The sequence below is a fragment of the Globicephala melas genome, chromosome 9, assembly GCF_963455315.2.
Source record: "Globicephala melas chromosome 9, mGloMel1.2, whole genome shotgun sequence".
Classification (NCBI taxonomy): Eukaryota; Metazoa; Chordata; class Mammalia; order Artiodactyla; family Delphinidae; genus Globicephala; species Globicephala melas.
The window spans coordinates 60634677-60661550 of record NC_083322.1 but is presented as its reverse complement, the minus strand read 5'-3'; the positions used below and the strand labels follow the sequence as shown (position 1 = coordinate 60661550).

The window sequence follows — 26874 nt, the reverse complement described above, 5'->3', positions numbered from 1 at the left end:
TTTCTTCGGGGATGTCAAATTCTAAATGCTATTTCTGTCCTGGGCCTAATTAAAGGGAAAGAATCATTAGTAATCCAGAGATTCTTATTGTGGAAAGGGCTTTGACCTACATGCCTATCTGCCCACCAGGATACTAAATGAGCTTATTAACTCATTTGACGTGAGACAACTAATAGTGACAGTTTGACGTGGTTGCCAGAACATGTGGCATGTCAGCCATTGGCTTCAAGACAGATGATTTTCCTCCCCAAATCTCTGACACATATGGTCCTCAGCAGATGGGGTACATCCTGCGTGTGTGTGTATGTGCGCATGCGTGTGCAGAGCCTGCCAAGACGAAAACTCCGATGGATCAAGGCACCCAAAATGCTGCCAACATTTCCCACAAAGGTGCTGAGTGGGGCACTAACGTGGAACACAACGAGTTACCGCATGTCTTCAGAGCGTTGTCAGAATTCTTTTCTTTAATACTTATATCAGTGCTCTTAATCAATTCAAGTAAGTTCCAGCAGCAACAGTGCAGCAGGGAAAACTAAGTTTATTCTAAGAAGAAGGTTTTTTTTTTAAATTGTGGTAAAATATACATAATATTTATCATTTTAAGCATACAATTCAGTGGTATTAAATACACTCACAATACTGTGTATCCGTCATCACTATCTGTGCTCACAACTTTTCCATCATTCTAACGTAAACTTTGTACTCTTTCGACAATAACTCTCCTCATTTTCCTCTGCCCCCAGTCTCCAAGAGTAGGTTTTTAGGAAACATATCATGCTGTTATGAACCTCTCTTCTCTCGTAAATTGGTGTCCTTCTTCTCGGATTTACGGAGAGGGTTCACCCTGAAGAGTTTCCAGCCACTCATTTGGTGCTAGAGGGGTCCTAAGAGTGTCCACCAGAGCCTAGCTTCTTTAAAAGCTCTCTTGATGGGCCGTGGAACAGTCCTTCCTTTTAAGGAAAATGACACACAATTCCTTAGGTTTTATTATATATAATGAAATATGACTTTCCTATTAGATTGAAACAAATGAATCATCCTTTTTGTAAGTCAAACCTACCTGTATATTGTCAATTTCATTCACTTTAACCTAATAGCAATCAAGAAAAGGAGTTGAGTTACTAAAATCCGGTACAACACTACAATTTTCATCACATTCTCCAGCAATTCTTTGTTATTATGGAGTTTTTCTTCTTTGAAAAGCATAAGTAGGTAGAGTATGTGAACAGTGATCTTTTCTCTTACCCAAGTAGATGTTATTAAAAAAAGATTGCAACTGGAGATTTTAAGTAATGATGGTTCCAACAGTGCAGTTGCTTAATAACTGCTTTATATGCAGAGTTACACTGTGTGATTACAGTATTGCCAATTATTATTTATGTTAACTTTACCACTAATTCAGTGACAACACTGATCCAGGTAGACTTTATGTGCCTGAAAGGGCACATAAGTTGGCTTGTAATAGTATATCCTTTCATGTGGCTTATTTTTATTTTAGAGATTCTTTGTCTTCATATGATGATTCTTCAACTATGGGTAGATTGTAACTATCTGATTTTTGTGTTTTTCATCCTGTAGCAAAGATATAAATTTAGTCTGCAATCAAATGATTTTTGAAATACTTTAAGAATGGAAAAGTCCCAAGAGGCAGTTTTGCACAGTGGTTAGAGCACTGGCTCTAAAGCCAGACTGCTGGGGTTCAAACCCAGACTTATATTGTATTAGTTCTGTGATTTGGAAAACTCACTTTTCCCCCCCATACCTCAGTTTTCTCATTAATGTAATGGGTTAAAAATAGAGCTGTTCTGAGGATTACATGAGTTAATACACGAAAAGCACTTAGAATAACACCTGTTACATAGTAAGTGCCATATGTATCAGCAATAATTAAGCAGTGAAGCATTTTGACAACCTCTTTTCATTAATGTAAAACAAAGCTAGCCTGATATGTTTTCTAAAAATATGCCTCTTATTACATAACACTTCTCTGAAATAAGAGAAATTAGGAACTAAAAATAGAGCTTGATTTAACAAGAATTTGATAAATGTTAGTTTCATGCCTCCACCCCCACCGCTTTTCCTTCTTTCCAAAAAAAAAAAAAAAAGGGCTTCTCTCGACTTTTCTCCCAAGCCTTTGTATACAGTAATCACTTCATTGAGTTTCAGCTAAGAATGTATTTTGTCCATACTTGAACCATTTTGCACCTACAAAATGCTCATTCATCATTTTCTTCCACTGGGTAAGTATGGCAACATTTGTCACAAGACTTAAAGTATTACAGTTGGTGCTATACATATCTGCGAAACGATAAAAAGAAGTTGCTAAAACATCTATCTAATGTTAAGAGCCCAAGGTATGACTAAATTATTTATAATTGTATTATTCAAGAAAAGGTGAAATTCTGTCCTCAAAAAATTCAGAGTCTTGGACAACCATTCATTATTTATTATTTTAGGGAAAGGAAAGATGTTGACTTTGGTTAGAGCCAGGAATAAGAAGTGTTGGGTTTCTCTAGCTGAACTTTCCATACAGTGTAACCTTAGGCCATCTATTGGCCTTCAACTGGAAAAAAAAAAAAAGATTAATTGTATCTGGATAAGTTTGTAGCAAAAACTGTGCGATAAGTACTTTATATCACTATGTAATGTATGCACAGTCGCTCTTAGTTAAAAATGTAAGTAAACCAGTGGGAACGCCAGAGGAGCAATTCCAAACCCCCAGTTCCCCCTGCCTAGACCAGGTTTCCTGTTTTGTTCACCTCTAGCAGCTGGCACAATATCTGCTCCTTAGTCACTGTTCAGTAAATGTTTGAGGCCTGGATGGTTGAGTAGATAATGTCAATTAGCTAAACATTGAGAATGGAGAGCTGAGCAAAATCACATGACATCCTCCCACAGTCTATGGGGAGACATATTAACACACGCAGAAGTGCAAAGTTGCAACTGTAATGAATGCTCAGAAAAAGAGGAAAATGATGCTATCAGTGCCTCTAGAATAGGGATTTTACCTGACCAGAGAGGCCTTCCCTGAAGCCATGCTGTTTAAAATAATATCTGAGGGATGAATAAGGATTAACTAGGAAAAGAGAGAGGTAACCACATCCCAGATAGAGACAACAGCACATGCAAAGATCCTGTGGCAGGAGGGAACATGGCAAGTACAAGGAACTGAACAAAGGGCAATGGTGCTAGGGTGGCTAGAGAAGAGGCAACTAATAACAAATAGTTTTGAAAAGGCCACAGGACCACACCATGCAGGGGCTCACAAGCCTTGGAAGGAGCTCTGTCTTTACCCTAAGAGCAAAGGGAAAGGACTTGAAGGGTTTTACTCAGATTTAAATTAGAAGATTGCTCTGGCTGCAGTGGACGGGTGGGGGAATAAATTAGAATGTGCTAGAATGGATGCATGTAGAGTATTAAGGACTTCGCTGTAGTCTGAGCAAGAGATGATATTAATTTGGGGTAGACTGTAGAGACATGGTAGAGGACACAGAGGTGGATGGATTTGAGATTTATGGGCATATTGTTAGGTGTTGGTGACGCACTGCATATGATGGATAAGGGAGTGAGATACGTTAAGAATGACTCCTAAGTTCTGGCTTGACATGTGGAGGGATCTTGATGCCCTTCCCTGAAATAGAGAATGCTGGAAGATGATCAGGTCTGTGAGTGAAAGAATATGACTCTGTCTTTGGAAAGGATGAGTTACTTTTGAAATTCTCTTTTTCCTGACTTCTTTTATACTGCCTTTGTCAGCTCTCCCTGCCCTCCTTTTTTTTTCTGGGCCACTGTCTTCCCCAAATCCCCACAAGACATCTCTGTGTACTTTCACTCCCACCCAACTTAAATGTTGGTACTCTCCATGGTTCTGACCCGAGCCTCCAGACACTTTAATCACTCTCTAAAGCTGCACTGTCCAATATAGTAGCCATACGTGGCTATTGAGCACCTGAAAGTGGCTAGTCGGAGTTGAAATGGGCTGTAAGTGTTAAATACACGTAGGATTTCAAAGGCATAACATGAAAAATAATGAAAAACAAAATCATTAATAAGAGTTTTATATTGCTTATATGTTGCAGTGATAATATCTGGGGTACATTGGGTTAAGTAAAATCTGTTATTACTTCCTTAGTGTGGCTACTAGAAAATTTAAAATGACAAATGTGGCTCACTGTATATTTCCAGTGGACAGTGCAGCTCCAGACAGTGATGCTGTTGTCACCTCATTCCTGTCCGCTTGCCCCACAGAGCCGCTTACTGTCCCCAGAACATTTCACATCATTTTATGCCTCATACTCTCTCCTTTTCCAGAACCTTCGTCCCCCTTCTTTCCTACTAGATTAAATATGATTCATGCATTTTTATTCAGAGCAAATATCTCCACTACTATATAAAACTTACCCAATTCCTTAAGGTAGAATTAAACATTTCTGCCTCAGTCTTACATGCTCTGTTAATACCTTTTTTATAGCTAATTCACATGCTTATATTTTGTTTTATATTCGTTTGCCTCTCCAGCCAGATTCTAAGTGTCTGCAAAGTGCAGGTGCAACCTGATTTATGTCTATAATTATGTTAGGGGGTACTGGATACCAGGTTGGTGCTCAATGAAAGTCTGGTGAATAACAATTGCTCTACAAATATTATACAGCTACCATGTGACTGGTTATGACTTAGATGTTTTAAGACAATATTTCAAATCCTCTAAACAATGCTGCAAGGTAGATAAAATGATCCTCATTTTGCATATGGGGATCTTGCAAAAGCTCAAACTGTTAGTAAATTATAGAACCAGAATTCAAATGCACTGACTGAATGAAAAAGCCATGTTTTTTTGTTCCTGTGGTACCATGCATACTGAAAAATGAATTTAAAAATGGAGATTATATTCCTATATCATAAAATAGGAAAAAACACCAATTTCCTAAGATTGTTAGAAGATTAAATGCGATAATCTATATGAAGTGTCAGGGCAGTGCTTGAAAACAGTAGGTTTTATTAAACATTGGCTTTCTCCCATCTTGATGTCCATAGCATAGGCATCCTTAATTTCTGAGAAGGATCAAAGTGGTTTACCTAACCTCCTCGATGCCCCTCACATGCTTACAACTCATGTTCACTTTCATTCACACTCATTCAAAGGTCAAGAGACACAGACTTCTCTGGCGCTATCGACTTTAAACCCAGTCCTCTTTGTATATCCCCCTGATGTTTAAAGAAAGTGGAGTAGAGAAATAATAAGTAGTACTGAGGGTATTCAATCTGTGGGTGTGTTTGTTGGTGAGGATTAGGGCAGGAATAATAGCAAAAAAGGAATCAAGCCTGGAGTCTTTCAAAGCTATGTTCCCTTGGTGAATTCCAGGAAAATCATTTGGAGTAGAGTGCTGACTCTTTTCTTCCTGTTCTGTCTTATCCAGCTATGGTATTTTATAATCAGAACCACTTTCTTTACCATCTCAGGAATCTCTGTAGGAAAGGGAAAGGGGAAGTGTGACAGGGATAGACATTAATTGTGGACCAATACTGTTCTGCAGGTCCTAGGTTGAGATGCAAGCCTCCCGGGAAATAAATTTAAGCAGGTAAAGTGTGAAGATATGTTGCTATGGGGCTGTGTTCAGGTAAGGGAAAGCGGCCCCTCTATAACCTCAGATCCCTGTAATTCCCCTGAAAAAGCAATATTAGGAAGTCTCTCAGTTGCTGTTGGTAAGGGACCAAGGCTAAAGGGAGCTCATGCGCTGAAGGGTAATATAGTTCTTTATCCTCTTGGCAAGTTAACAGCAGAATCAATGCCTTGTCCAGAGTTGGGAAACTTTCTCACCAACCTGTGCTCTTGTTTGTTTTAGATCAAACATAGGGACAAGTACACAGTAGGGCGGAGCTTCCACTATAAAACATTCAAATTCTCCTCCAAATTCATAATATATTTAAAAGCCTCTGATCCATTACAGAACCAAACTACATACCAAAGGGCAGGGAATGAAGAGAATAGGGAACTTAGAACCTTATACCATTATTATTATTATTATCATTATCATTATTTTAATGGTGTGTTTTACCTCTCGAACTAGCCCTTTGAGTTTAGGGCCTTTGTTTTAAACTTCTCTGTATTTATTACCATCCACATAGCAAGTACTTGGTGTTCCTTTGCTAAGTGATGGAAACATTCACCCTTATGCCGTGTAACGGACAAGGAGATTCCAGTTTGAATGGAGAGCACAAGAAGTTATAAGGAAAGATTCTTTGAAGTTAAAATTTGGAATCTTTAGGAAACTGAATATTCTCTAGCACTTAAACTTGAGATTAAGAAAACAACTTCGAATTTGGGGAGAAATTTTATATTCTCCCCAAAGAGAGAATATTTGTCTGATATTATACAGAGACAAATTCCATGGCCAAGAACATGTAAAAGATAAGAATGGCAATTACTTGGCTGCTCCAGAAAATTTAACCTATATTAAAAGATAACTAGAACCTTGAATTTTAAAGGGAAAAATTCAGGTTGATTTATCTGCCAGATGGACTTGTACTCAAAAGGATAAACAGAAGGTACTTTTCAATTCAATCCACTGAAACGCCAAAGCATCATGAACTCTTACAATCAACTGATTTTGAGACAGGTTTTCTCTGTTTGATTCATCTTGAGCCTCGACATATCTTTTAGGGAGGCGATTTAACTATGACCCTTCTCCTTTCTCTTCTGTTCCCCTTTGCATTTGGCTAACGTCAACAGACTTCTTTCAAGTAATGACTCTACCATATCAATAGAACTTTGCTCTGGTTACTAAGAGTCCCCTCCAAAATCACAAGCCTCTGGGGAGAACTGAGGCTTTAGCTTAGTGAAAATTCCTTTGTTCCCCTCAACCTGGGAGAAGGTTTGCCTCCACTTCCTGTCTGTTGGCTTATAAAAGAATGAAGAGTAGAGAAAAATCTGTAAGTTTAGTGAAATTTTAAATAGCAAGTATTCATTAACTCCAACACAAGCATACTTTGAAATTATTCTTAACATAAATTAGAGGTACATGCATGTATGTAAAGAGAAAGAAAAATACCATATGATATCACTTATATGTGGAATCTAAAACATGACACAAATGAACATATCTATGAAACAGATACAGACTCAAAGACGTACAGAACAGACTTGTGGTTGCCAAGGGGGGGCGGGTGGCAGAGGGATGGATTGGGAGTTTGGAGTTAGCGGATGCAAACTATTATAAACTATTATATACAGAATGGATAAACAAGAAAGTCCTACTGTATAGCACATGGAACTATATTCACTATATACTATCCTGTGATAAACCATAATGAAAAAGAATATATATATGTGTAACTGAGTCACTTTGCGGTACAGCAGAAATTAACACAACATTGTCAATCAAATATACTTCAATAGAATTCTAAAAAAATAACAATAAAAAAACTGAAGGAAACACACCAAAAATTAACAGTTGTTATAGATAGATAGTGTAAAATTTTCTTTGTATGCTTTTCAATATATGGCAAATTTTCTACAGTGAAGATACATTATTTTGATAAATGGAAAAAATTAGCATTATAAAAAAAGAAATGGTGATCAATAGCCACTCTCCTTTCCTCTATCAACATGCCAAAGGCCCAGAAGCTTGAGAGACCTAAAGACCCATATCCCTGTGGGTGATCTGAGGTGTGAGTTTGTGCAGGCCAGGTAACCCCTCTGGGACTCAGGTTCCTCACCTGTGAAATGCAGGAGTTTGAGTGCCATGGTCTCAGTTCTATAATGCCTGAATTCTATGATGGGCCTGCCACATCATAGACTATATTAACTGAAAATGCTTCTGATTTCTAGTAACAAACATCTCGACTAATAGTGGCTTAAATCATAAGAACGCTTCTTGTTGAGTAAACAGAATGTTTGAAGGTAGGTAGTCTAGGACTGGATCAGGAGCTCAGTGAGGCTGTCTAGGAGCCAGGCTCTTTTAAATTTTTTCTGCATCATCCTCTTCAACTGTTGGCATTCATCTGAGAGACTGTTGCCTCATGGTTACAAGATAGCTATCACATCTCCAAGTAGGAACAAAGAAGCAGAGGCAAAAGTTTCTCTTTGCATCCAGTAAGGTCCCCACATCTCATTTATCAAAACCGAGTCAAAGGACTAACCTAGATTAATCAGTGGCAAAGGGAAAGATTCTACCCTTGTTTTAGACGGATTATCATTCATCCTACACATCTGAGGGCGAAGAATAGTTGCCCACTGACCTGAACAGGTCAGAGTTCTAACAGCAGGGAAGAAAGAAGGGAGAGGATGATCACTGGGTAGAAAACAAATGTGTCTGCCAGAAGCACTTAATAAAGATGTATTGAACACATGAGTGAGGGCCACGTTATGACTTTCATGGATCCTAAAAACTTTTGCCTTTCTAGGTACTTTCCTCCATAAAAATGTTTAAAATTATATTTTACAACTGAGTTGGTATAAAGAAAAATGTAGTCCAGACTGTATTCATTATTATATACACTATTATCATGTTTATTTTTTATTCTGATATTAAAAATTAAAATGGAGACATTTTCATGAACCCTAGATACTGGGTCATGGCTAAGTCCATCCTGGGTCTGTGCTGTCTGTCCAACTGGATGATAAATACTTGAGGGTGGAGACTGTGTGCTAGGTTTTGTTGATGCCCTCAAAGCCCCTATCACATTACTATATGTCTAAGAGCTGCTCAACAAATACTATGGAGTTGACCTAACATATCACTGTTTCTTCCTCTAGGGTGAACCTGGTCCCCCTGGTCCTCCAGGAGCCTCTGGTATTGGACAGCCAGGTATTAAGGTAAAGATACTGGTCTCTCGGGCCATTGATGACTACTGAATTTATTGTAGGGCTGGGGGAGCTGTGATTTGAACTCTGCTCAGTGTTACCCTCATAGATACAAGGAAGCTGTCTGTATGAGTTACTTACAGGCTGGATGCTTGGACACTGCAATGCCCTGGTCAGGGGCAGTTACCACAAGAATACTCTATGTATTTTTTGATTTGGTTGGAATGAAAATGTTGCTTGTCTCCAAATACCCACCCTCTTGCCAACATACATCTAGTTCTGTTGAGTTTTCATGGATTTTAAATGTTGGCATGCAAAAATATTACTGGGAAGTGAAACACCTTAACATGTCAACTATCACCTGCTCACATCAAATAAGCACAGAGGGGCAAAAACCAGAAGAACCATGACACTGAATAAGTAAATGTTGGCGGGAGGTTTGTAGGGAACTAGAAAGGACTAGAACACCCAACAACCTTGGGTGCTCTACATCATGCAGGATGTACTAGAGCAGAAGTGCTTATTTTAAATGGCTGTTCTATGTCATTGGGACAATAAGACTTCGACGCGGGGCTAAACCAGAGAGGAGTACAAAACAGTGCACTTCGAATGTAATCAGGTGTCACCATGGAATGCATTTAGACAATAATCACACTGAGATTCCAGGGAAGGTGGAGTTTATACTGGCAGAGTTATCGGAGAAGGGTTCTGAAGGAGAAGAAATGTGAAACAGAACTAAAAGGCGAGGTGAAATGGAACAGGGCACGGTGGCGGGGGACGCATCCCTGGATGGTGGCGAGGGGGCAGAGAACAGCATGGGCATTGTTAACTTGGTCATTTCAGTAACCAAAAAGAGTCGTACACGGTCTGACCTGTCAATTGCTACGTAATCGTTTCTGAAAGCTGAAATTGCATTTAGACAAGAAGGAATGAGGAACGTTTGGGGGTAATTTGTTCACTTAAATTCAAGGCATTTTTCCTCCTCTAGATTTTTTTTTAATCTTTAAGAGTTTGAAAAGTTTGACAATTTTGCTATTTATCTTTGTTGAAATCTCCAGTGTATTTTGTGCTATGTGTAGTCTTCATTTAAAAAAGCAAACTTTCATTCAATTATTTCTTCCTCCTAGGGGAAAGAGGCCAGGAAGGAAGAACTGGGCCTCCAGGACCGATTGGTGTTGGTGAGCTGGGCCAGACAGTGAGTAGCAAGAAATTCTAGGTGGAATTAAAAGGACAAATATAGTTCTTATGTGCTCTTTTGGGTTAGAATAAATGGTTAAACTAAGCCATCTTTATCTATTTAAACAACAAAAGACGATAAATATATAAAGACCAGATCCAAGTGTTATTTTTCATAACACTTGAAATAGGGATATCTATCTATCTGTTTATATTTATAGGATATGTACAACAGGCTCTCTCTTACTGTAATCTTTTGTGAGATTAATCAGTATGTCCTAGAAGAAAGGAGTTCTCATATGTCAAAATTTCCTAGGAGATAGGAGAGCTAGATTCATACCTAATGTCTATACTTTGTAATTGACTTTCCTGTAACCATGAGAAAATCACTGAGAATAAGGACCTTGCTCATTACCTAACCCGTGAGTATACTCTAAAGCTAGAATTGATCATGGTAGACAGGTAATACCTGTGTTATTTGCAGCTTCTACCTTATGTAGCTTTGAAATCTACTATTGTTGGAAAAGAAAAAAAAATCTGTCAAAAGAGAGCTGGAGAGGAAATGAATAAAACATGACTGTTCTGGAATAAGAAGCTTTTTAACTTTTCAAGTAATCATTATTCTCCAAGGAAAGAACAGTAGCTGACTTGCTGGGATACAAATAAAAACAACCGATTGTGAATAGTTGGTCACCCAACTGGGCTTTGCGTTGCATAGTTCCTCACATATAATATTAACAGAAACATGTGCTTCCTTGCTGTAGTCTGAGAATGAAATGGTACCATACTATCTGAGGGCTAGTCTTTTCACCAATGTCTTGATACACTAATTCAAAAACGAGAACATCATATAAAGGAAAAATACACTGGTCTAATTATCTACTGTGTTTCCACTAACTGGATAGGTCTCTTAAAACTAAACCACTGATTGAGAGTCCGCCTGCCGATGAAGGGGACACGGGTTCGTGCCCCGGTCTGGGAAGATCCCACATGCCACGGAGCGGCTGGGCCCGTGAGCCATGGCCGCTGAGCCTGCGCATCTGGAGCCTGTGCTCCACAACGGGAGAGGCCACAACAGTGAGAGGCCCGCACACCGCAAAAAACAAAACAAAACAAAACAAAAACTAAACCACTGAGAAAGAAGATTATGAGCTCCCTGCAGACACTGCTGGTTCTACACTGGAGAGGCTGGAAACCTAGAAAACCGAAATGACATCAGCTAGAAATATACAGGCCCAGATAGGTTGCCATGTATAGAGGGAGTACAGCAGAGAATTTGGGAAGTTTTAGACAGAAATGAAAAAATCTTTTCATAATGTTCTGAATAAGTGGGAATAAAAGTGAGCTTCATGTTTCACTGCAAAGCCTTTATGAACTGTCCAAAAGAACCTGAGACTTTTGAAGCAAGCATAAGATCTCTTCTTTTTCTTCCACATGCCTACTTTTAGCTTAATAAACTTAATAAACAGCTCTGCCTTGCTGCTGGATCCTAGGAGAGACTGCATGGCTAATCATGGGACAATACACGACCATACGTGTCAAATTTTTTTTTTTTTGGCTGCGTTTGGTCTTCATTGCTGTATGCTGGCTTTCTGTAGTTGTGGCGAGCGGGGACTACTCTTCGTTGTGGTGCGCGGGCTTCTCATTGCAGTGGCTTCTCTTGTTGCGAAGCATGGGCTCTAGGCATGTGAGCTTCAGTAGTTGCAGCACGCGGGCTCAGTAGTTGTGGCACATGGGCCCTAGAGCTCGCGGGCTTCAGTAGTTGTGGCACATGGGCTTAGTTGCTCCGCGGCATGTGGGACTTTCTGGGACCAAGGATCGAACCCGTGTCCCCTGCACTGACAGGCAGATTCTTAACCACTGTGCCACCAGGGAAGTCCATGTTGAATTATTCATCATGAACTGGGTGTTATAGAAGCCATCTAGGCTATGTGTCGTAGAAGTTCATCATTATTCTTGAAGATACAAATAGTTTCATGAGTAATTGGCTTAGACTCCTATGGCATCTACTCCATTGCTACTTTTCCCACAAGCCACACCTATAGCCCCATATGAACAGACAAAGGAAGAACAAAACTGAGCATGTTTTGCTGGCCTAGCTGGAAATTAGACTCCTGTTCTCTTCATGAACACAGAGTATGAAGATATTTGTGTCCTAGGTGAATGCTCACCAAACCACATCCATTTTAAAGAAGGCTCTAACTAAACAAGTAGACAGGATGTCAATCAATCTATTTTCCCAGCTCTACTACCATCCACTCAGTTTCCCAGCTCTACTACCATCCACGTGGGCCTCTCACTGTCGGGGCCTCTCCCGTTGCGGAGCACAGGTTCCAGACGCGCAGGCTCAGTGGCCATGGCTCATGGGCCCAGCCGCTCTGCAGCATGTGGGATCCTACCTGACCGGGGCACGAACCTGCATCCCCTGCATTGGCAGGCGGATTCTCAACCACTGCACCACCAGGGAAGTCCCATCCACTCAGTTTTAATGAGTGGCTGGGATGGAGGTTATACACAGGATCAACATAAACTTCCTTTTAACAAACCTAATATGGATACTGCCACTGCTGAGTGACCAACCTGCAAAAGGTACATGCAAGCCCGATGTCATCTTTCTCTGGAAAGGGCCAGTCACACTGGTAGTATCAATATGTTGACTAGCTGGAACTCTTTCATAATGGAGAGAGGGTCATGATGATGGCCATAATTGGTGGGGAGGGGGGGCCGGCAATTAATCAAGTAAGGATTTGCCATTACTGTCCACCATTGAAGGACTTACTGAATGTCTCCATAGATCTACTATGATGCATATAAATATGGATATATTTGGGTGCTTCAAATTCATGGGTTTCATGAATCTGAGAATTCAACAATTTTGAAAGTTCTTAGTTGTTATCTCTTCAGATATTTTATTTTTCCATTCTCCATTTATTCAGAAATTCTGTTAGATGTTTAGTTGCATTTTAAGGTGATTTCCTCAAATCTAACTCATAATTCACAAATTTATCTTTTTCTGGTTATAAAATGTCCTGAAATCATACCTTGTATTTTTAACTTAATGAGTATTTTTAAAAATTCTTAAAGCTAATTTTAAAAATTTGTCTTTTTTTTTTTTTTTTTACTAATATGTTTTTGCTATACTGTCCTCTTTGCTTCTTATATTTCTATGCTTTTCTTAAGACCATTAAAAAGTATACTTCCTTTTTTGGTCTCTATTATTTTATCCTATTATTTGGCAACCTTGGGGAAGTTTACATTATATTGGCTCACTTTTACTCACTGAGAATTATTTTCTTTTCTTTTTTTTTTTGTAGGAGTTATTTATTTATTTATTTATTTATTTTTGCTGTATTGGGTCCTCGTCTCTGTGCGAGGGCCTTCTCCAGCCGTGGCAAGCGGGGGCCACTCCTCATCGCAGTGCGCGGGCCTCTCACCATCGCGACTTCTCCCGTTGCGGAGCACAGGCTCCAGACGCGCAGGCTCAGCAGCTGTGCCCACGGGCCCAGCTGCTCCGCGGCACGCGGGATCCTCCCAGACCAGGGCTCGAACCCGTGTCCCCTGCATCGGCAGGTGGACTCTCAACCACTGCGCCACCAGGGAAGTCCCGAGAATTATTTTCTTGTATGTTTTTTTTTTTTTTTTTGGTGGTACGCGGGCCTCTCACTGTTGTGGCCTCTCCCGTTGCAGAGCACAGGCTCAGCGGCCATGGCGCAGCTGGCCCAGCTGCTCCGCAGCATGTGGGATCCTCCCGGACCGGGGCACGAACCCGTGTCCCCTGCATCGGCAGGCGGACTCCCAACCACTGCGCTACCAATGAAGCCCTCTTGTATGTTTTGTACTATCACATCTGAACTCATTGTCAGCCAGGTTTAATTGTGAAAACCCAAGTGTTCTGTGTGGAGCATGCTTGAGAGAAGTGTGCATTTGCATCTCTTATGTACTCCAGGCACATCCTTGATGCTATTGTCTTGATTAAGGTGTCCCCAGACCACCAACATGGTGTCACTTGAAACTACAAACCCATACATAGCACAGGACCAGGTTAGGAGTTTTTGGGCCCATTTAGAGCCCAAGTGAAGGTAGACAAGATTCTTGTCATTCATAACACTGTGTTTATGGGATGGCTTTTTTCTACCCTGCCCTTTCATTGAAGATATATAACTTTGAAGGTCCTAGCTTTATGGGGGGGGATCTTAGTTCTAATTTTCTCCTTGTTTTCCATCGAGTGAGACAAAGTCTTTGTTCCTGGTTCTCCCTCTTAGACTACAAGACTTTGTCCTACCATACAACCACACTTTTTTTTTTTTTTTGCGATGCGTGGGCCTCTCACTGTTGTGGCCTCTCCCGTTGCGGAGCACAGGCTCCGGACGCGCAGGCCCAGCGGCCATGGCTCATGGGTCCAGCCGCTCTGCGGCATGTGGGATCCTCCCAGACCGGGACACAAACCCGTGTCCCCTGCATCGGCAGGCGGACTCTCAACCACTGCGCCACCAGGGAAGCCCCAATCACACTTTTTACCCAGAACAGTTACAGTGTCAGCTTACATGCTTACCTCTAGTGTTCAGCGCTCCTTTTGTTTTGGAACCCTGTGATTTCCCTTATTTATTGATTTTTGGGGCCTTCATTTTAAAGAAAAATGTATATTATTTGCCTTTCTGTTTGTAGCTGGAGAGTTTTCATGATATTGCCAGAACATGAAATTCTTGTTTGTTTTCTTGCTATCCAATCACAAGTACACAAATTAGAGTGACACTGTGAAGTCTTTGATTTAATTGGGAACTAAAATCATAACAAAGATGGGAAGGATCTCAAGTAATACATGAAAATATTCTCCCAAAATGTCGTAATAAAAGATCAACAATGAGAGCTTTTTAATTATTTCAAAGTAACATAAAGACTTACCTTAGGACTGACAAAGGTTCTGCTGCCAGAACCTTTGTTTCTTTGCCTGAATCATTTCAAGTGGTTTCAGGTTTAGCACTAACTACTCTTTTTATGTAACAGTGATAAATAAATCTGATCGACTGAATTAATAGTCCAGCTCCATGACCTAACTTTGAACTGTCAGCTACCTTCTTTAATTATATGATTACCACTAGTTTTCTGTTGGTCTGACAGATGACTGATTCATGAATAATAAATTGATTCAGATTCTCAGGGTGATCTGTTTGTTTTTTGTGCAAGGATACTCAGAGCACTATCTGTGAAAAATACCCCCTGAAACAAAACTATAATTATTTTGAAGTTAAAAGCAAAGTAGATTTCACCGTTTTAATATTAAGGCTAATTTATATTATTATTGAGCATATTTGTATGTAGCGTATGCTTGCAACGTATATTGAAACCACTTTTATTGATTACCCACACTATTGAGATTATTAAGGAAGATAATCAGATAATGGACAGTCATATTTTATCTTGTTAATGTCTCATATAAAGTATTTCTGATCAGACTCTGTTAGCTGATAATTAGTTCCTTCCACTAGATATTTTTAAATTAGAAGTGTTCATTAGAAGCCAAATAAGAATGTCATGGCCTCTGAAAAGGACACTATTTTTTACAGAGCATTTTTGTCTTTTAAAAAATAATCTGGAAAAAAAATCTGTTGGTACTGTCTTAATAAATTAACAGTATAGTTCATCTAACCCAAGTACTTTCTCTTTCTCTTCTCTGGTTGGCAGTCATCTTTCATCTTGACTGTTTAACTGGAAAACTTGGGAATATACTGATGGTGTAGAATATTACTCTGACAGTTTCCAGTAATTACACTCTTTTTTTTAATGCCCCTAAGTGATTGTTCACAAGCATTAACTCTGTTCTCAGCAGCCTGGAACACATGACTCCTAAAAGGCTTCATTATTTTCATTTTCACCTTGGCTAATGTATTCTAGAAATGCAGAGACGAAGGAAGGGTCTGTGCTTACTCTGTGCTGCATGCCTCTCTCCATATTGCTTAACATAAAGCCGTTCACTCTGAGACTATCTAATTTGTAAAAACTTTATAAAAGGACATTCTGAGCAATTGCAGGATTCAAGGGAAATAATTTTGTTAGTGATAGCAGATATTTATTGAGTGCTTAATACGTAAGAGCTTTAAATCTCTCTGAGCTAATCTTTATATTAATACGTGTGGTTGAGGTAGGTACTATTGTTACCACCATTCTGATGACAATGCTGAACTTTAGAGAGATTGAATTATTTGCTTAAGATCACATTGCTAATATGTAGCAGAGCGGGGGCTTGAACCTCAGTGCAAATGACACCCAAATCTGCTTTTGGTTATTATGCAAGACTGTAAACTTTATGAGACAGGGAGCAGGGCTGCCTACTGTTTTCAGACCCTAGCACAGTGACTCGCATCTACCAGGCTTTTGGTAAACATTTGTTGAACGAATGGGAAAAAAAAATTGAATGAACTGGAAAAAGATTCCTTTGCATTCACTGTAAATTGAGTTATTTTCATTTGTCATATCGGTGGGGAAGAAGAATAATTTGTTAATATTTTTGGTATCCTGTGTGTGATAGTAGCTAGGCCTTGTCTGTTTAGTTTGCAATCTAGTTTTCACGCTCATGTTTACTTTCCCCCTTGTTAATTTCTCTAACATTAGAGTAAGCTGTCATGGATATTAGAGCTTTGATTAAGGTCTTGGATGGTTAAAAGCTAGTTTTCCCACAAGCATAGCAATTTAAATTGAATTAAATGCTAGCTTTTTCCTTCAATTAAAGTCTTTACTAAATTGGCTATGCACAAATACTAAAGAAGACTCTTTTAAATGTCCAGTATTAGGGAAAGGCAAAAAAAATTAAATATGGGATACAGTTAGCTTTCTCTCTCACAAATCTGTAGCTGTGATCAGTCACTGATGAGCATAATGCTGTATCCTAGCTCTGCTACCAGGCTTGAGTAGAAAGTACCTCTTAAATTACGCTGGATTACTATATACTGAGTCCCAAGATCACTCAGAGTGTCTGCAGCCAGCTGGCTTTGGGACTCTGGGCAACTCAGTAGACCTTGTTCCATCAAAGATTTACTGCCCTGGCAAGAAAGCCCTAATTATCTTTCTAGGTCCATTAGAGGAAAAGCTCCAGTTCATGCTTCTACAATTCTTGTTGTTAGTCCCTTTTCTACTTTTTTTTTTTTTGCCTTCTGGCCAAGAAGAAAGAGGGGAAAACTTTATAACCTTGTAAAATTCCAGGTTTAAGTGACTCTTTTGCTGTTATTTTTCAATGAGTATGTTTCCTGTCAGTCCATTTCAAAGCCTGGGACTGTGTTGTTTTTCTTTCCTTATGTGAGAAGTCCTCACCTATCTGAGTGCCTTTTTGAGGAACAGCCACATGGGCTTCTTACTTTTAAACACTGAGATGGAAAATCCTGTTCCTCCTTAATGATTCTATCACGATTCCTACTTGCACATAAACCTCCAATGGATTCAACCAGTTCCTGAAAGAATTCAAGTTTGAATCTAAATTTATCAGCATGGAAATTAAAACAACATATGAATAGAATTCAGTGCTTTAAAACAGCTGTGTAGTGATTTCTTCACAGGGCTCCCCTGATAACCTAATTAAATGATTAATCACTCCACATCCTTCTCCAGGCCACACAGTCCTAGATTTTTAGCCTTTCCTCATAGGATTGATTTCCTCATCCTTATTCTGAAGCATCACTTAATTTCCATTTTCCTCCAATTGAGAACACCGGAATAGAACATCTTATGCCAATCAAATGGAACAAGTATTTAATACAATGAGAATATTATTCTTCACAACTCTATGATTCTACTGATCAGTATGGAGTTTACTAGAAGGATTCTCACTAATCACATGAACAGGACTATGCCCATGCGAACTGAAATATGACCATTTTCTATCTTCCCGTCTCCTCTCTTCCCCCTCCTCCCATTCTCTCCCTTTCTCTCTTTTTCTCTTTTCTCTTGTTCCTCACCCCCTCGTATCCTAACCAGGGTCCCCGTGGGCCTGAGGGAGCACCAGGAGAGAGGGGCTTACCAGGAGAAGGACCTCCAGGACCAAAGGTAACAACAACACCTTCTACACTGAGGGAAAATGCTTTGTATTGCATGGTCATGAATGACAAATTTACAAAAATGTGTCCTAGCCAATTATCCCAGGTCAAGTATCTTCCCCTGACCACCTTCACCCTATTAAACGAAGTAATATGTAAATTTCCCCTTAATATAAAGCTATCGTGACATTTGCAAATATAAATAAGTAACTGAAAGGCTGCTTCTTCATATAATTACCGCATATGAAATTAGAGAAATCTCTTAAAGTAGCTTGTAGTCATTAAAGTCACAGTGATAAATAGCATCTTTATGCCCAGAAATTAAGTTATTGAACGTGGCTATACCAAGCTTTACCCACAGCTTTGTTTTGTGAAACGTACAGAAGAAACAGTCCAATAAAACAATTTGTCATAGTACTTCCATTAACATAAGAAAAGAAACGTGGGTGGGTGGAGGGAATTGGAGTTACCATATTACCAGAAGGAGCAAAATGTTATGCAAGACCTACCTTTTACCTGGCAATGGAGAATTTAAATGTTTCCACTGCCTCCCATATGTAATTCTTGGAGCTCAGGTTCCTCTAGACCAGGGCTTGGCAAACTTTTTCTGTAAAGGACCAGACAGTAAATATTTTAGGCTTTGTGAGCCATACGATATCTGTTGCAACTACTTAACTTCTGCTGCTGCAGCATGAAAGCAGCCCTAAACAATGTATTAATAAATGAACTTGGCTGTGTTCCCATAACGCTGTACCTACAAAAAACGTGCAGTGGGCTGAATTTGGCCAATGGTCTGTACTTTGCTGATCCCTGCTCTAGACTCTTTACCCATAATATATGGCTCCTTTGCCACAGGCCACCTAGGAAATGATTTTCCAAGACACTTTGGGCAGCATCAACAAAATTTCAGAGTAAGTAAGGATAAACTTTGGGGTCCTTTTCTCTTCTTTTCTAAAACCTTTCCCCCAGAGACACATGCATGCATACACACTACCCGGAGAAGCACGTGCTGCTTTCTAAGTGTCTAAGACCTTCCACTTCAGTCATTCAGTCGAGTCACTGAGACCCAACCTTCTCAGTACGGCCTCACACTCTAAAATTGCTTCTCATTTTCAGCCTCTTCCACCATGATCAATATTCAGTTATCTATGAGAAACCTAAATCTCAACTAAAGGGAAATCAATTAGTTAAAACAAGTAATTCACACGAAGTTGTAACTGCTGGACTGAATTTTAAAAGAAGCCCTTGTTAACTAACAAATTTTAATTTGTTATAGTAAATGGAAATAATATGTCGGATGAAGGGGACATTACTAATGCTCTTGACTAACCAAAGTATCATCATGAGAAGGCAGAGGCCAGCAATTTGGCACCACATTTCAGAAAGTTTTATAATACATAATTTCTTGAATTTTTCTTTGGCACATAGTAAATTTCGATTTATGTGTAGCCCAAACAACCTGAAAATTCAAATAGCCAGAATTATTTCTCCTTATCATCTGTGGGGTTTCAAAACTAAGAAATAAGTGAGAAAGGGATAAATGAAACACTGCGAAGCCTATTTCAGGGCATGTCTTAGTGACAGTTTCAACTGTATGAAATAATGATACACTCCTTCATAATAACACACTCTGACTCATCAAAGAAAGAACTCATTATATTCAGTGTTGTTTTAGGGTTGACTGGACACAAATATACTCTGTGGTAACAATCAGAAGAACCCATTAGTCAGAACACTTCACTCCCCAACCAGCAAGACCAAATCGGAGGTTTCTGTATATTCTTCTTGGGGCTAGTTTGCAATGACGTAGGGCTTAAGTGAAGAAATGATGAATATAGATGAACATTAAGGTGTGTTTTCCTGTTTCCTAGGTTTCCTGCAAATGTTCTTTGATTCTGCTCTCGGTTCATGAAATGTGTACTATTTCTGATTGATTATATGGTTTGTTTTTCATACAAATGCACAGTGTTATGACTTCATTGATATTACATTACAACCAGAGCTATTCACACAGGTCATGTGACTCTGGAAGCATATCCAAGAAGATTTTCCATGAATTCTTCTAAAACTAAGTTTTCAATAAATGATTATAAATTCTGGTATAAAACATGTAATAAATAATTCAATCTTAGCAAATATTATTTCATATACTGAGAGACAAATTTTCATTGTGTAATGGATCCAGTTATAGAAATGTTGAGGAAATGGAAGACTGATTCTGTTAGTTATAATATGTGATTGATCAGATCTCCCATATCCAGATATATCTGATTATATTAGGAATGGAGTGCTTTTCCAACTTTAGTGATGCTGCATGCGTCATGTTTGGATAGATTCTATTTATGAATGTTAATGCTAATTTTCTTTGGCAATTTACAAATCTTGGAGTTAGAATTACCCATTTATAGTTAGCAGTGAATTTAGATGCTTTGAATGCTTGAACTGTTTTAAAATCCTAAATTTTATTAGTGCATTCATATCCCTTCCATATACTTTCAGGGTGAAAAAGGTTCTGAAGCACCAGTTGGCCCACAAGGATTAGAAGGCCCATCAATCGAAGGGGACAAGGTACTGCAAAAGGGTGTATAATAGAAAGGACGACAATACAATTATTTTTTTCATTGTTCTTTATGTATGTACATTTATGAACTATGTACAACCTGATGATCATACACCACAGGTATCCAGTTAATTATGAAGGCCTTAAAGACCAGTGCCAAGGGAAAGCTGCCAGAAGGGGAAGAGTTATAAGAAATGTGCAAAAAACAGAGACCTCAAATCAGTTTGGAGTCATTTATATGTTAATGTCTAAGCATATCATTATATTATATATTATATTAAAATAACTATTGACATTGATGATTATCTTGGGTGTTGTATTTCTACTTGAATCACTTATTCCTTTTATTTACTATTTACTGGTAGCTGTCTCTTCTGGGCATCTGTATTTAAATAGTAGAGACAGTGGTAAATAGTGAATTATACAAATTTTAGATGTCATACCATTCTTGGTTCAAATAGCTCAGCACTGGTGGTGTAACTCCACTTTCAAAGTACCTTAAAAATATGTGAGATGCTCTTTCTTCCTTTGGAGTACTGAGTACAAGAGAACTGTTGTGTTATGAGTTTAGTAAATTAACTTATCCAGGTGTTGTTGAAATGGCATTCGTGGTTTTACGTCTGGAGCTCATGCAAAGAAAACACATTAAATGTCAGAACATTGTCACATAGTAATTGCAAGACTTTCATCTGCTATTTCCTTACCAAATCAATACTGTCTTCCCTTTCCCTTCTCCTTTCTTCCTTTCCTATTCTTTTATATTCTGTGATTCAAGAGGCTAGATAAACACCTCTATAAGGACTCTCAAATACACACAATTGTTGCAGCACAAGGAAGTAGCTTTAATATAGATATTAAATGTAAGTAATAATACCCCAAAGAGGATCTCTCTTATTTTATTGAATATTTGCAGAAGAGTGATATGAGTTGGGTTTGGAGTTAGGGGGAGTGAACTTGAATCTTGCTTCTGCCGTCGATCAGATGTGTGAATGGGAGTTACTTAACCTCATCTGGAAAATGGAGACGCTTACTTTCAGAGGGTTGTGAGGATTAAATGAGATAAAGCATGAAAAGCATTTAGTGCACTCTCTGCCACATGATAAGCAATCAAGTTCTGAATCAGAATAGCCCAGCTTTGAAGTAGAACTTGAGTCCTTTACATGTTTCCATCCATGATATTTATTTAGACTAGGGATTGACACAAAGTGAAACACTGAGAAGCATATGCCAGGACATGTCTTAATGACAGGTTCAGGTTTTTAATATTATATAAAGTAGGATCTAACGATGTGCTTTTGTTTATAAAAACATATTTATTTTAGCCCAGGCATTGGCAAACTACAGGGCAGGCTGCCTGTTTTTGTAAATAAAGTGTTACTAGAACACAGGCACACCTGTTCATTTGGGTATTGTCTATGGCTGGTTTTGTACTACCAAAACAGCATTCATTCGTTATGAAAGAGACCTTATTATGACCCAAAAGCATAAAATATTTCCTATCCAACTGTTTAAGAAAAAGTCTGTAAACCCTGATGTAGTCTAAATACAACTGACATTAAAAGAAGAGTATTTATTCATGTTGCCTAATCCAGTGGTCAATTCTCAGTTGCCAACTTACTTGACCTATCAGTAGCATCCTCTGCTAGGACCTTCACCTCCTTGAAACAATCTCTTCACCTGATCTCTCTGGCTGCACCTTATCAGTCTCTACTGCTGGTTGTTCTTCATCTCTCTGACCTCTAATACTTGGAGGTTCCAAAGGGCTCAGTCCTTGAACCTTCTCTCTTCCCTATCTACTTGTAAACTCACCCAGTCATGGCTTTAAATGCCATCTATATACTGAGGGTTCCCAAATTTATGTCTCCAGCTCAGGCCCCTCTTTCCTACCTGATACCTCCATTTGGATGTCTATTTTAGGCATCTCAGGCTTAACATATCCAAAACTAAGCTCCTGGTATACCCTCCCCCAACCTTGCTTCATCTCAGTCTTCTCCTTGTCCATAAATGACAAGTCTATTCTTCCACAAACCTCAAAGACACCCTAGGGTCCTCTCAATCTGTAACAAATCCTGTTGGCTCTATTTTCAAAATCTATTTAGGATCTGAGCACTCCCCACCACCTTCACTCAACAGCCTGGTCCAGGCCCCCATCATCTCTCACAGGGACATCTCTTCAGTTTGCTCTCAGTACTGCTTCCAGAGTGAGCCTTTCAAGACTATGTCAGATCTTTCACTCCTCTGCTCAAAACCCTCTAGTGGCTTCTCATCTCCCTCAGCGAAAAGCCAAAGTTCTTACTATGGCCTAAAACACCCTACTGATTGCTCTGCCTGAGCCCACTGCCACACTTCCCTGACTCCATTCTCTACCACTTCCCCTCGTGCTCACTAGCTCCAGCCACATTGCCTCCTTGCTATTTCTGGAATCTGCCAGGCATCACCCTTGCACTGGATGTTTGCTCTGCCAGGAATGCTTTTCCTCCAAGTTTCTACCTGGCTCATTCCCTCTCATCAGTGAGACCATCCCTGGTCACCTTTTCCAAGACTGCAGCTGTCTCCCCATCCCTCCATTTATTTTTCTCCTTAGCACTTACCATTATTCAACATACCATTAATTTCTCCTATCCATCTTGTTTCTTATCTTCTGTTTCCTCTACAAAAATGAAACCTCTATGAGGAAAGAGAGTTTTGACTGTTTTGGTCACGGCTGTTTCCCTGTGTTTGGAACAGTTCCTGGCACATAATGAACACTCAACACATATTTGTTGAAACACACAGAGAATGGATGAATGGTATTGTTCTTCTTACTGATAACTCTCACTTTATGTCCCAAATTTTTTCCTGGAAAGAGAAGGTGAGGTTCTTTAATTTTGCTGCACTTACCTTAGATAATTTCTTAATTTTTAAAACGCATTTTAGTAAGATTTGGAGGGAAAGGGTATTTAGAAATTTAAAAAATATTTTTCTTTAATTTCTCTCTCAAATATTTATTTTCTTGCACCCTATGAATTTTATACTTCTAAGTATTTCTGTTATGATCCTAGCAAGAAGGGTTTGTGTCATTATAATAACAATTCAGGAATTCTGGGTTCTTGTGTGAAAAATAAATGTAAACTGGGGCAAAGAGTCACCAATTTAGACCAAATAGTGAAAACATCTTTCACTATTTTGGCAAATTTGAACTACAAACTATTTAAAAGGAACAGTGTTTTCTAAGTTTCCATGTGGAGCTTCTTTATGGTTTAAAGATAGACTTTAATCCAGCATAATTCAAGATTAGCATAGTATGAAATAATGAGGTTAGTTGTTATACTTCTGACTTATTTTCTACACTGTGGGATATGGGATCTATGGGACCCCAAGGACCAATGGGCATCCCCGGAATTGCGAGTCAAGGGGAACAGGTAATCGACGCTTTCTCTCTTTCCCTTTTGTACAGAACATTCTGGCTTAAACCTGGTGTTCACTGAAGGCCAGTACTGCAAACTGCTATAAGAACATTTGATAGTGAAATTGCAATGGAATATATATCCAAAAGTGCATGTAGGGAAGGATAAGATGGTTTCATGAGATTTTAGTTTTTAGAACTTCTAAAGACTTAAGAAATAAATTGTATGTTTCTTGATGTTGTGACTTTTAACATTAAAGCCTAATTTACAGGACAAGAGTTTTGGAGCATTAGCTTATATTTTTAGTTTCCCTTGGGAGTGATAATTTATTTACCTGTTGGTTTGTGTGTGTTTTTTCCCTTGAAGCTTTGTGAATGATGAAATCCCACTCTCTTCTGATGCCAGTAGATTAGTGTTTCCCACCCCCAGCCACGTAGCAATCTAAAAAACTATTAAACTTAAAACAAGGACCAGAATCAGAGGGAACCACTTTACTGAGGGAGCATTGTTCCTGAACAGAAGCAAACCACGGATAGAGTTTACAAATAGCTCTTGGCTGCTCTTGGTCAGAACAAAAGAAAGATCTGTGAGGCTGTGTCTAAATTTATGGCTGGAATGACTTCCAAATTCTTCTGATCACAACTTTTGGAAAAGCAAGGCAATTTTGTTAGATTGAAATAATATGAAGAGGGCTTCCTGGTGGCGCAGTGGTTGAGAGTCCGCCTGCCAATGCAAGGGACACGGGTTTGAGCCCTGGTCCGGGAAGATCCCACATGCCGCGGAGCAACTGAGCCGTTGCGCCACAACTACTGAGCCTGTGCTCTAGAGCCCGTGAGCCACAACTACTGAAGCCCGCAAACCACAACTACTGAAGCCCGTGTGCCTAGAGCCCGTGCTCCGCAACAAGAGAAGCCACGACAATGAGAAGCCCGCGCACTGCAACGAAGACCCAACACAGCCAAAAGTAAATTAATTAATTAATTTTAAAAAAGAAATAATGTGAAGATAATATAACAGTACTATCTACCTACATAATCTCATTTAATCAAAGTGACCAACAAATCCAAATTTATGCTGAATGTCCTCCTGTGTAGAAAGTGGCAAAACAGTTTGATTAAAATTTATGATTATGGTTTGAATTATTCTGTTGCTTAGCAAACAAATAGTACTTCCTTCATCTAGGGTAGTGAGAGAAGGGAAGGATAAAAAAGGAGATAACTCCAAATCTCACTGTTGACATTAACTCTGAGTTTATTTCTAATCATATTCTAATTAATCAGTATTTTTATTGTTGTTAATCCAAGCAACAGCCAAGTTGGGTATTACTCCTTTTTCTATTTCCTTCCCCTCGGTAGAGGTCCTAGTATAATACATTAGGGGGATTAGGGTGCAGAAGAAGCCAGGATAAATATTTATATAATATTTAGATAATAATTAAGAGCTGGTTTGTTTGGACTACAAAGGTTTGACTATGCTGCCAGGCATTCTCAGACTTTGTAGTTTTTTTGCTGGTTTCAGCAAAACCGTTTCAGCCAGTTTCTGATCTTGGAAGTGACAGCGCTGTCACATCCTGGGCCTTGTGGTGTTCCTGGTGCTGAGTCACCACTGTGAAGCTGAAAATGAGGTTCGAAGAAAGCCAAGCCTTTCCAGATGGCCTGTGAATCTTGGACCTCCCACCTGCAACTCCCTGATGCCTTTAATACTGTTTCCTGGTGGAACCTGTTGTTCTACAGCTTGAAAAGAAAACAAAAGGAAAAACAAAAAGACCTCTTTGACTTTTGTTTTCTCTTCTTTTCCAAGAGAAAAGCCTTTTAGGGCATATGTGACCATATGGAGCTGGCCCCTATTGGATGGGAAATTGAATGGAATGTGTCATTTGTAAACTGTCTGAACAAGAAAAGAATTTGTTTACCTTTTTAAGACAAGTGATTTAAATTCGACTTCAATTTAACCTCTATACAGGCAGTTCCCCATTTTTCTTCTTATTCTTAACTTAACATGTTTACCCATTGAATTACTGTTATAATTAGATCTTCCCATTTATCTTATAGACATTAATTTTCCCACTCATCTGTTTCTGGGGGAACTTGTTTCCAGCAACATGTTTACAGTATTTCTCAAGTGGCCTGCAGATTTTCACTAAATATTTGGAGGCTTGACTACTTCAAATCTCTTAAAAATGAATCGAAATATAAATAACCACATATACTTGTGTACACACGTATATGCACACATATCCTTTGAATTTTGGGGGGTCTTGCATGCTACTTGTAGACTGTTGTGTAAGTCAGGAAGGATTCCTTCTTATAATGGTTCAACATAACTACTGAATCTCAGCTTCCTTAAGTTGTTTAGACCGCTTCATCTTCAACAACAAAAATGAACAAACAGTTGTATCATCTAGCTGGAGAAAATGGGATAGCATTTGTAATAAAATAATCATGTATCTGTAACCATTATTTGCACAGTCATGGCCTGTGGGGTGTAAACAAAACAAAATCTTAGTTTTTTCTCTCATCATCACTTTAAATTTTTTTCAGTGGGTAACGTTTTTTCTTTTTCTTACCACAGAAAAAAATTACCAGCAGGTTACAGACTTTCCTTATCACTTTTAGGTAATAATAAGTTATAGGATCACCTCTAAGTTTCAAATCAGTTTTAATTGTCTAATAAAAACTATCTAGTCAATGTATTAATCTTCCTTTTAATCTTCATTTATCTTGTACGAGCTGCAGGGAGAATCTGTTGTCCATGGGGTGGAATGTGCTTCTTATCCTCCCAGGCTGAATCAAGGATGGGAGCATGGCAGGAGGCATGGAAGTTCTTTCTTGGCTGGTCTATTGTCAGATGGCTTTGGGTCCTCTGGTCTTGGCAGATGTTTGATGCTGACACTCTTCCTGGTGGGGCTCCTGCACTGCCCCTGAG

The 26874-nt window shown here is 39.1% G+C and overlaps 1 protein-coding gene across 1 annotated transcript in view; it reads left to right on the top strand.

Annotated features, from left to right (window-relative positions):
• The window catches only part of COL28A1 (collagen type XXVIII alpha 1 chain), a 159246-nt gene that overhangs the window by 32278 nt on the left and 100094 nt on the right, over positions 1 to 26874 (top strand). Inside the window, 6 exon segments of the mRNA XM_060305008.1 lie at positions 8756 to 8815; position 9508; positions 9931 to 9998; positions 17945 to 18013; positions 20503 to 20572; positions 23897 to 23964. Of these exon segments, the coding sequence (XP_060160991.1) occupies positions 8756 to 8815; position 9508; positions 9931 to 9998; positions 17945 to 18013; positions 20503 to 20572; positions 23897 to 23964 (336 nt within the window).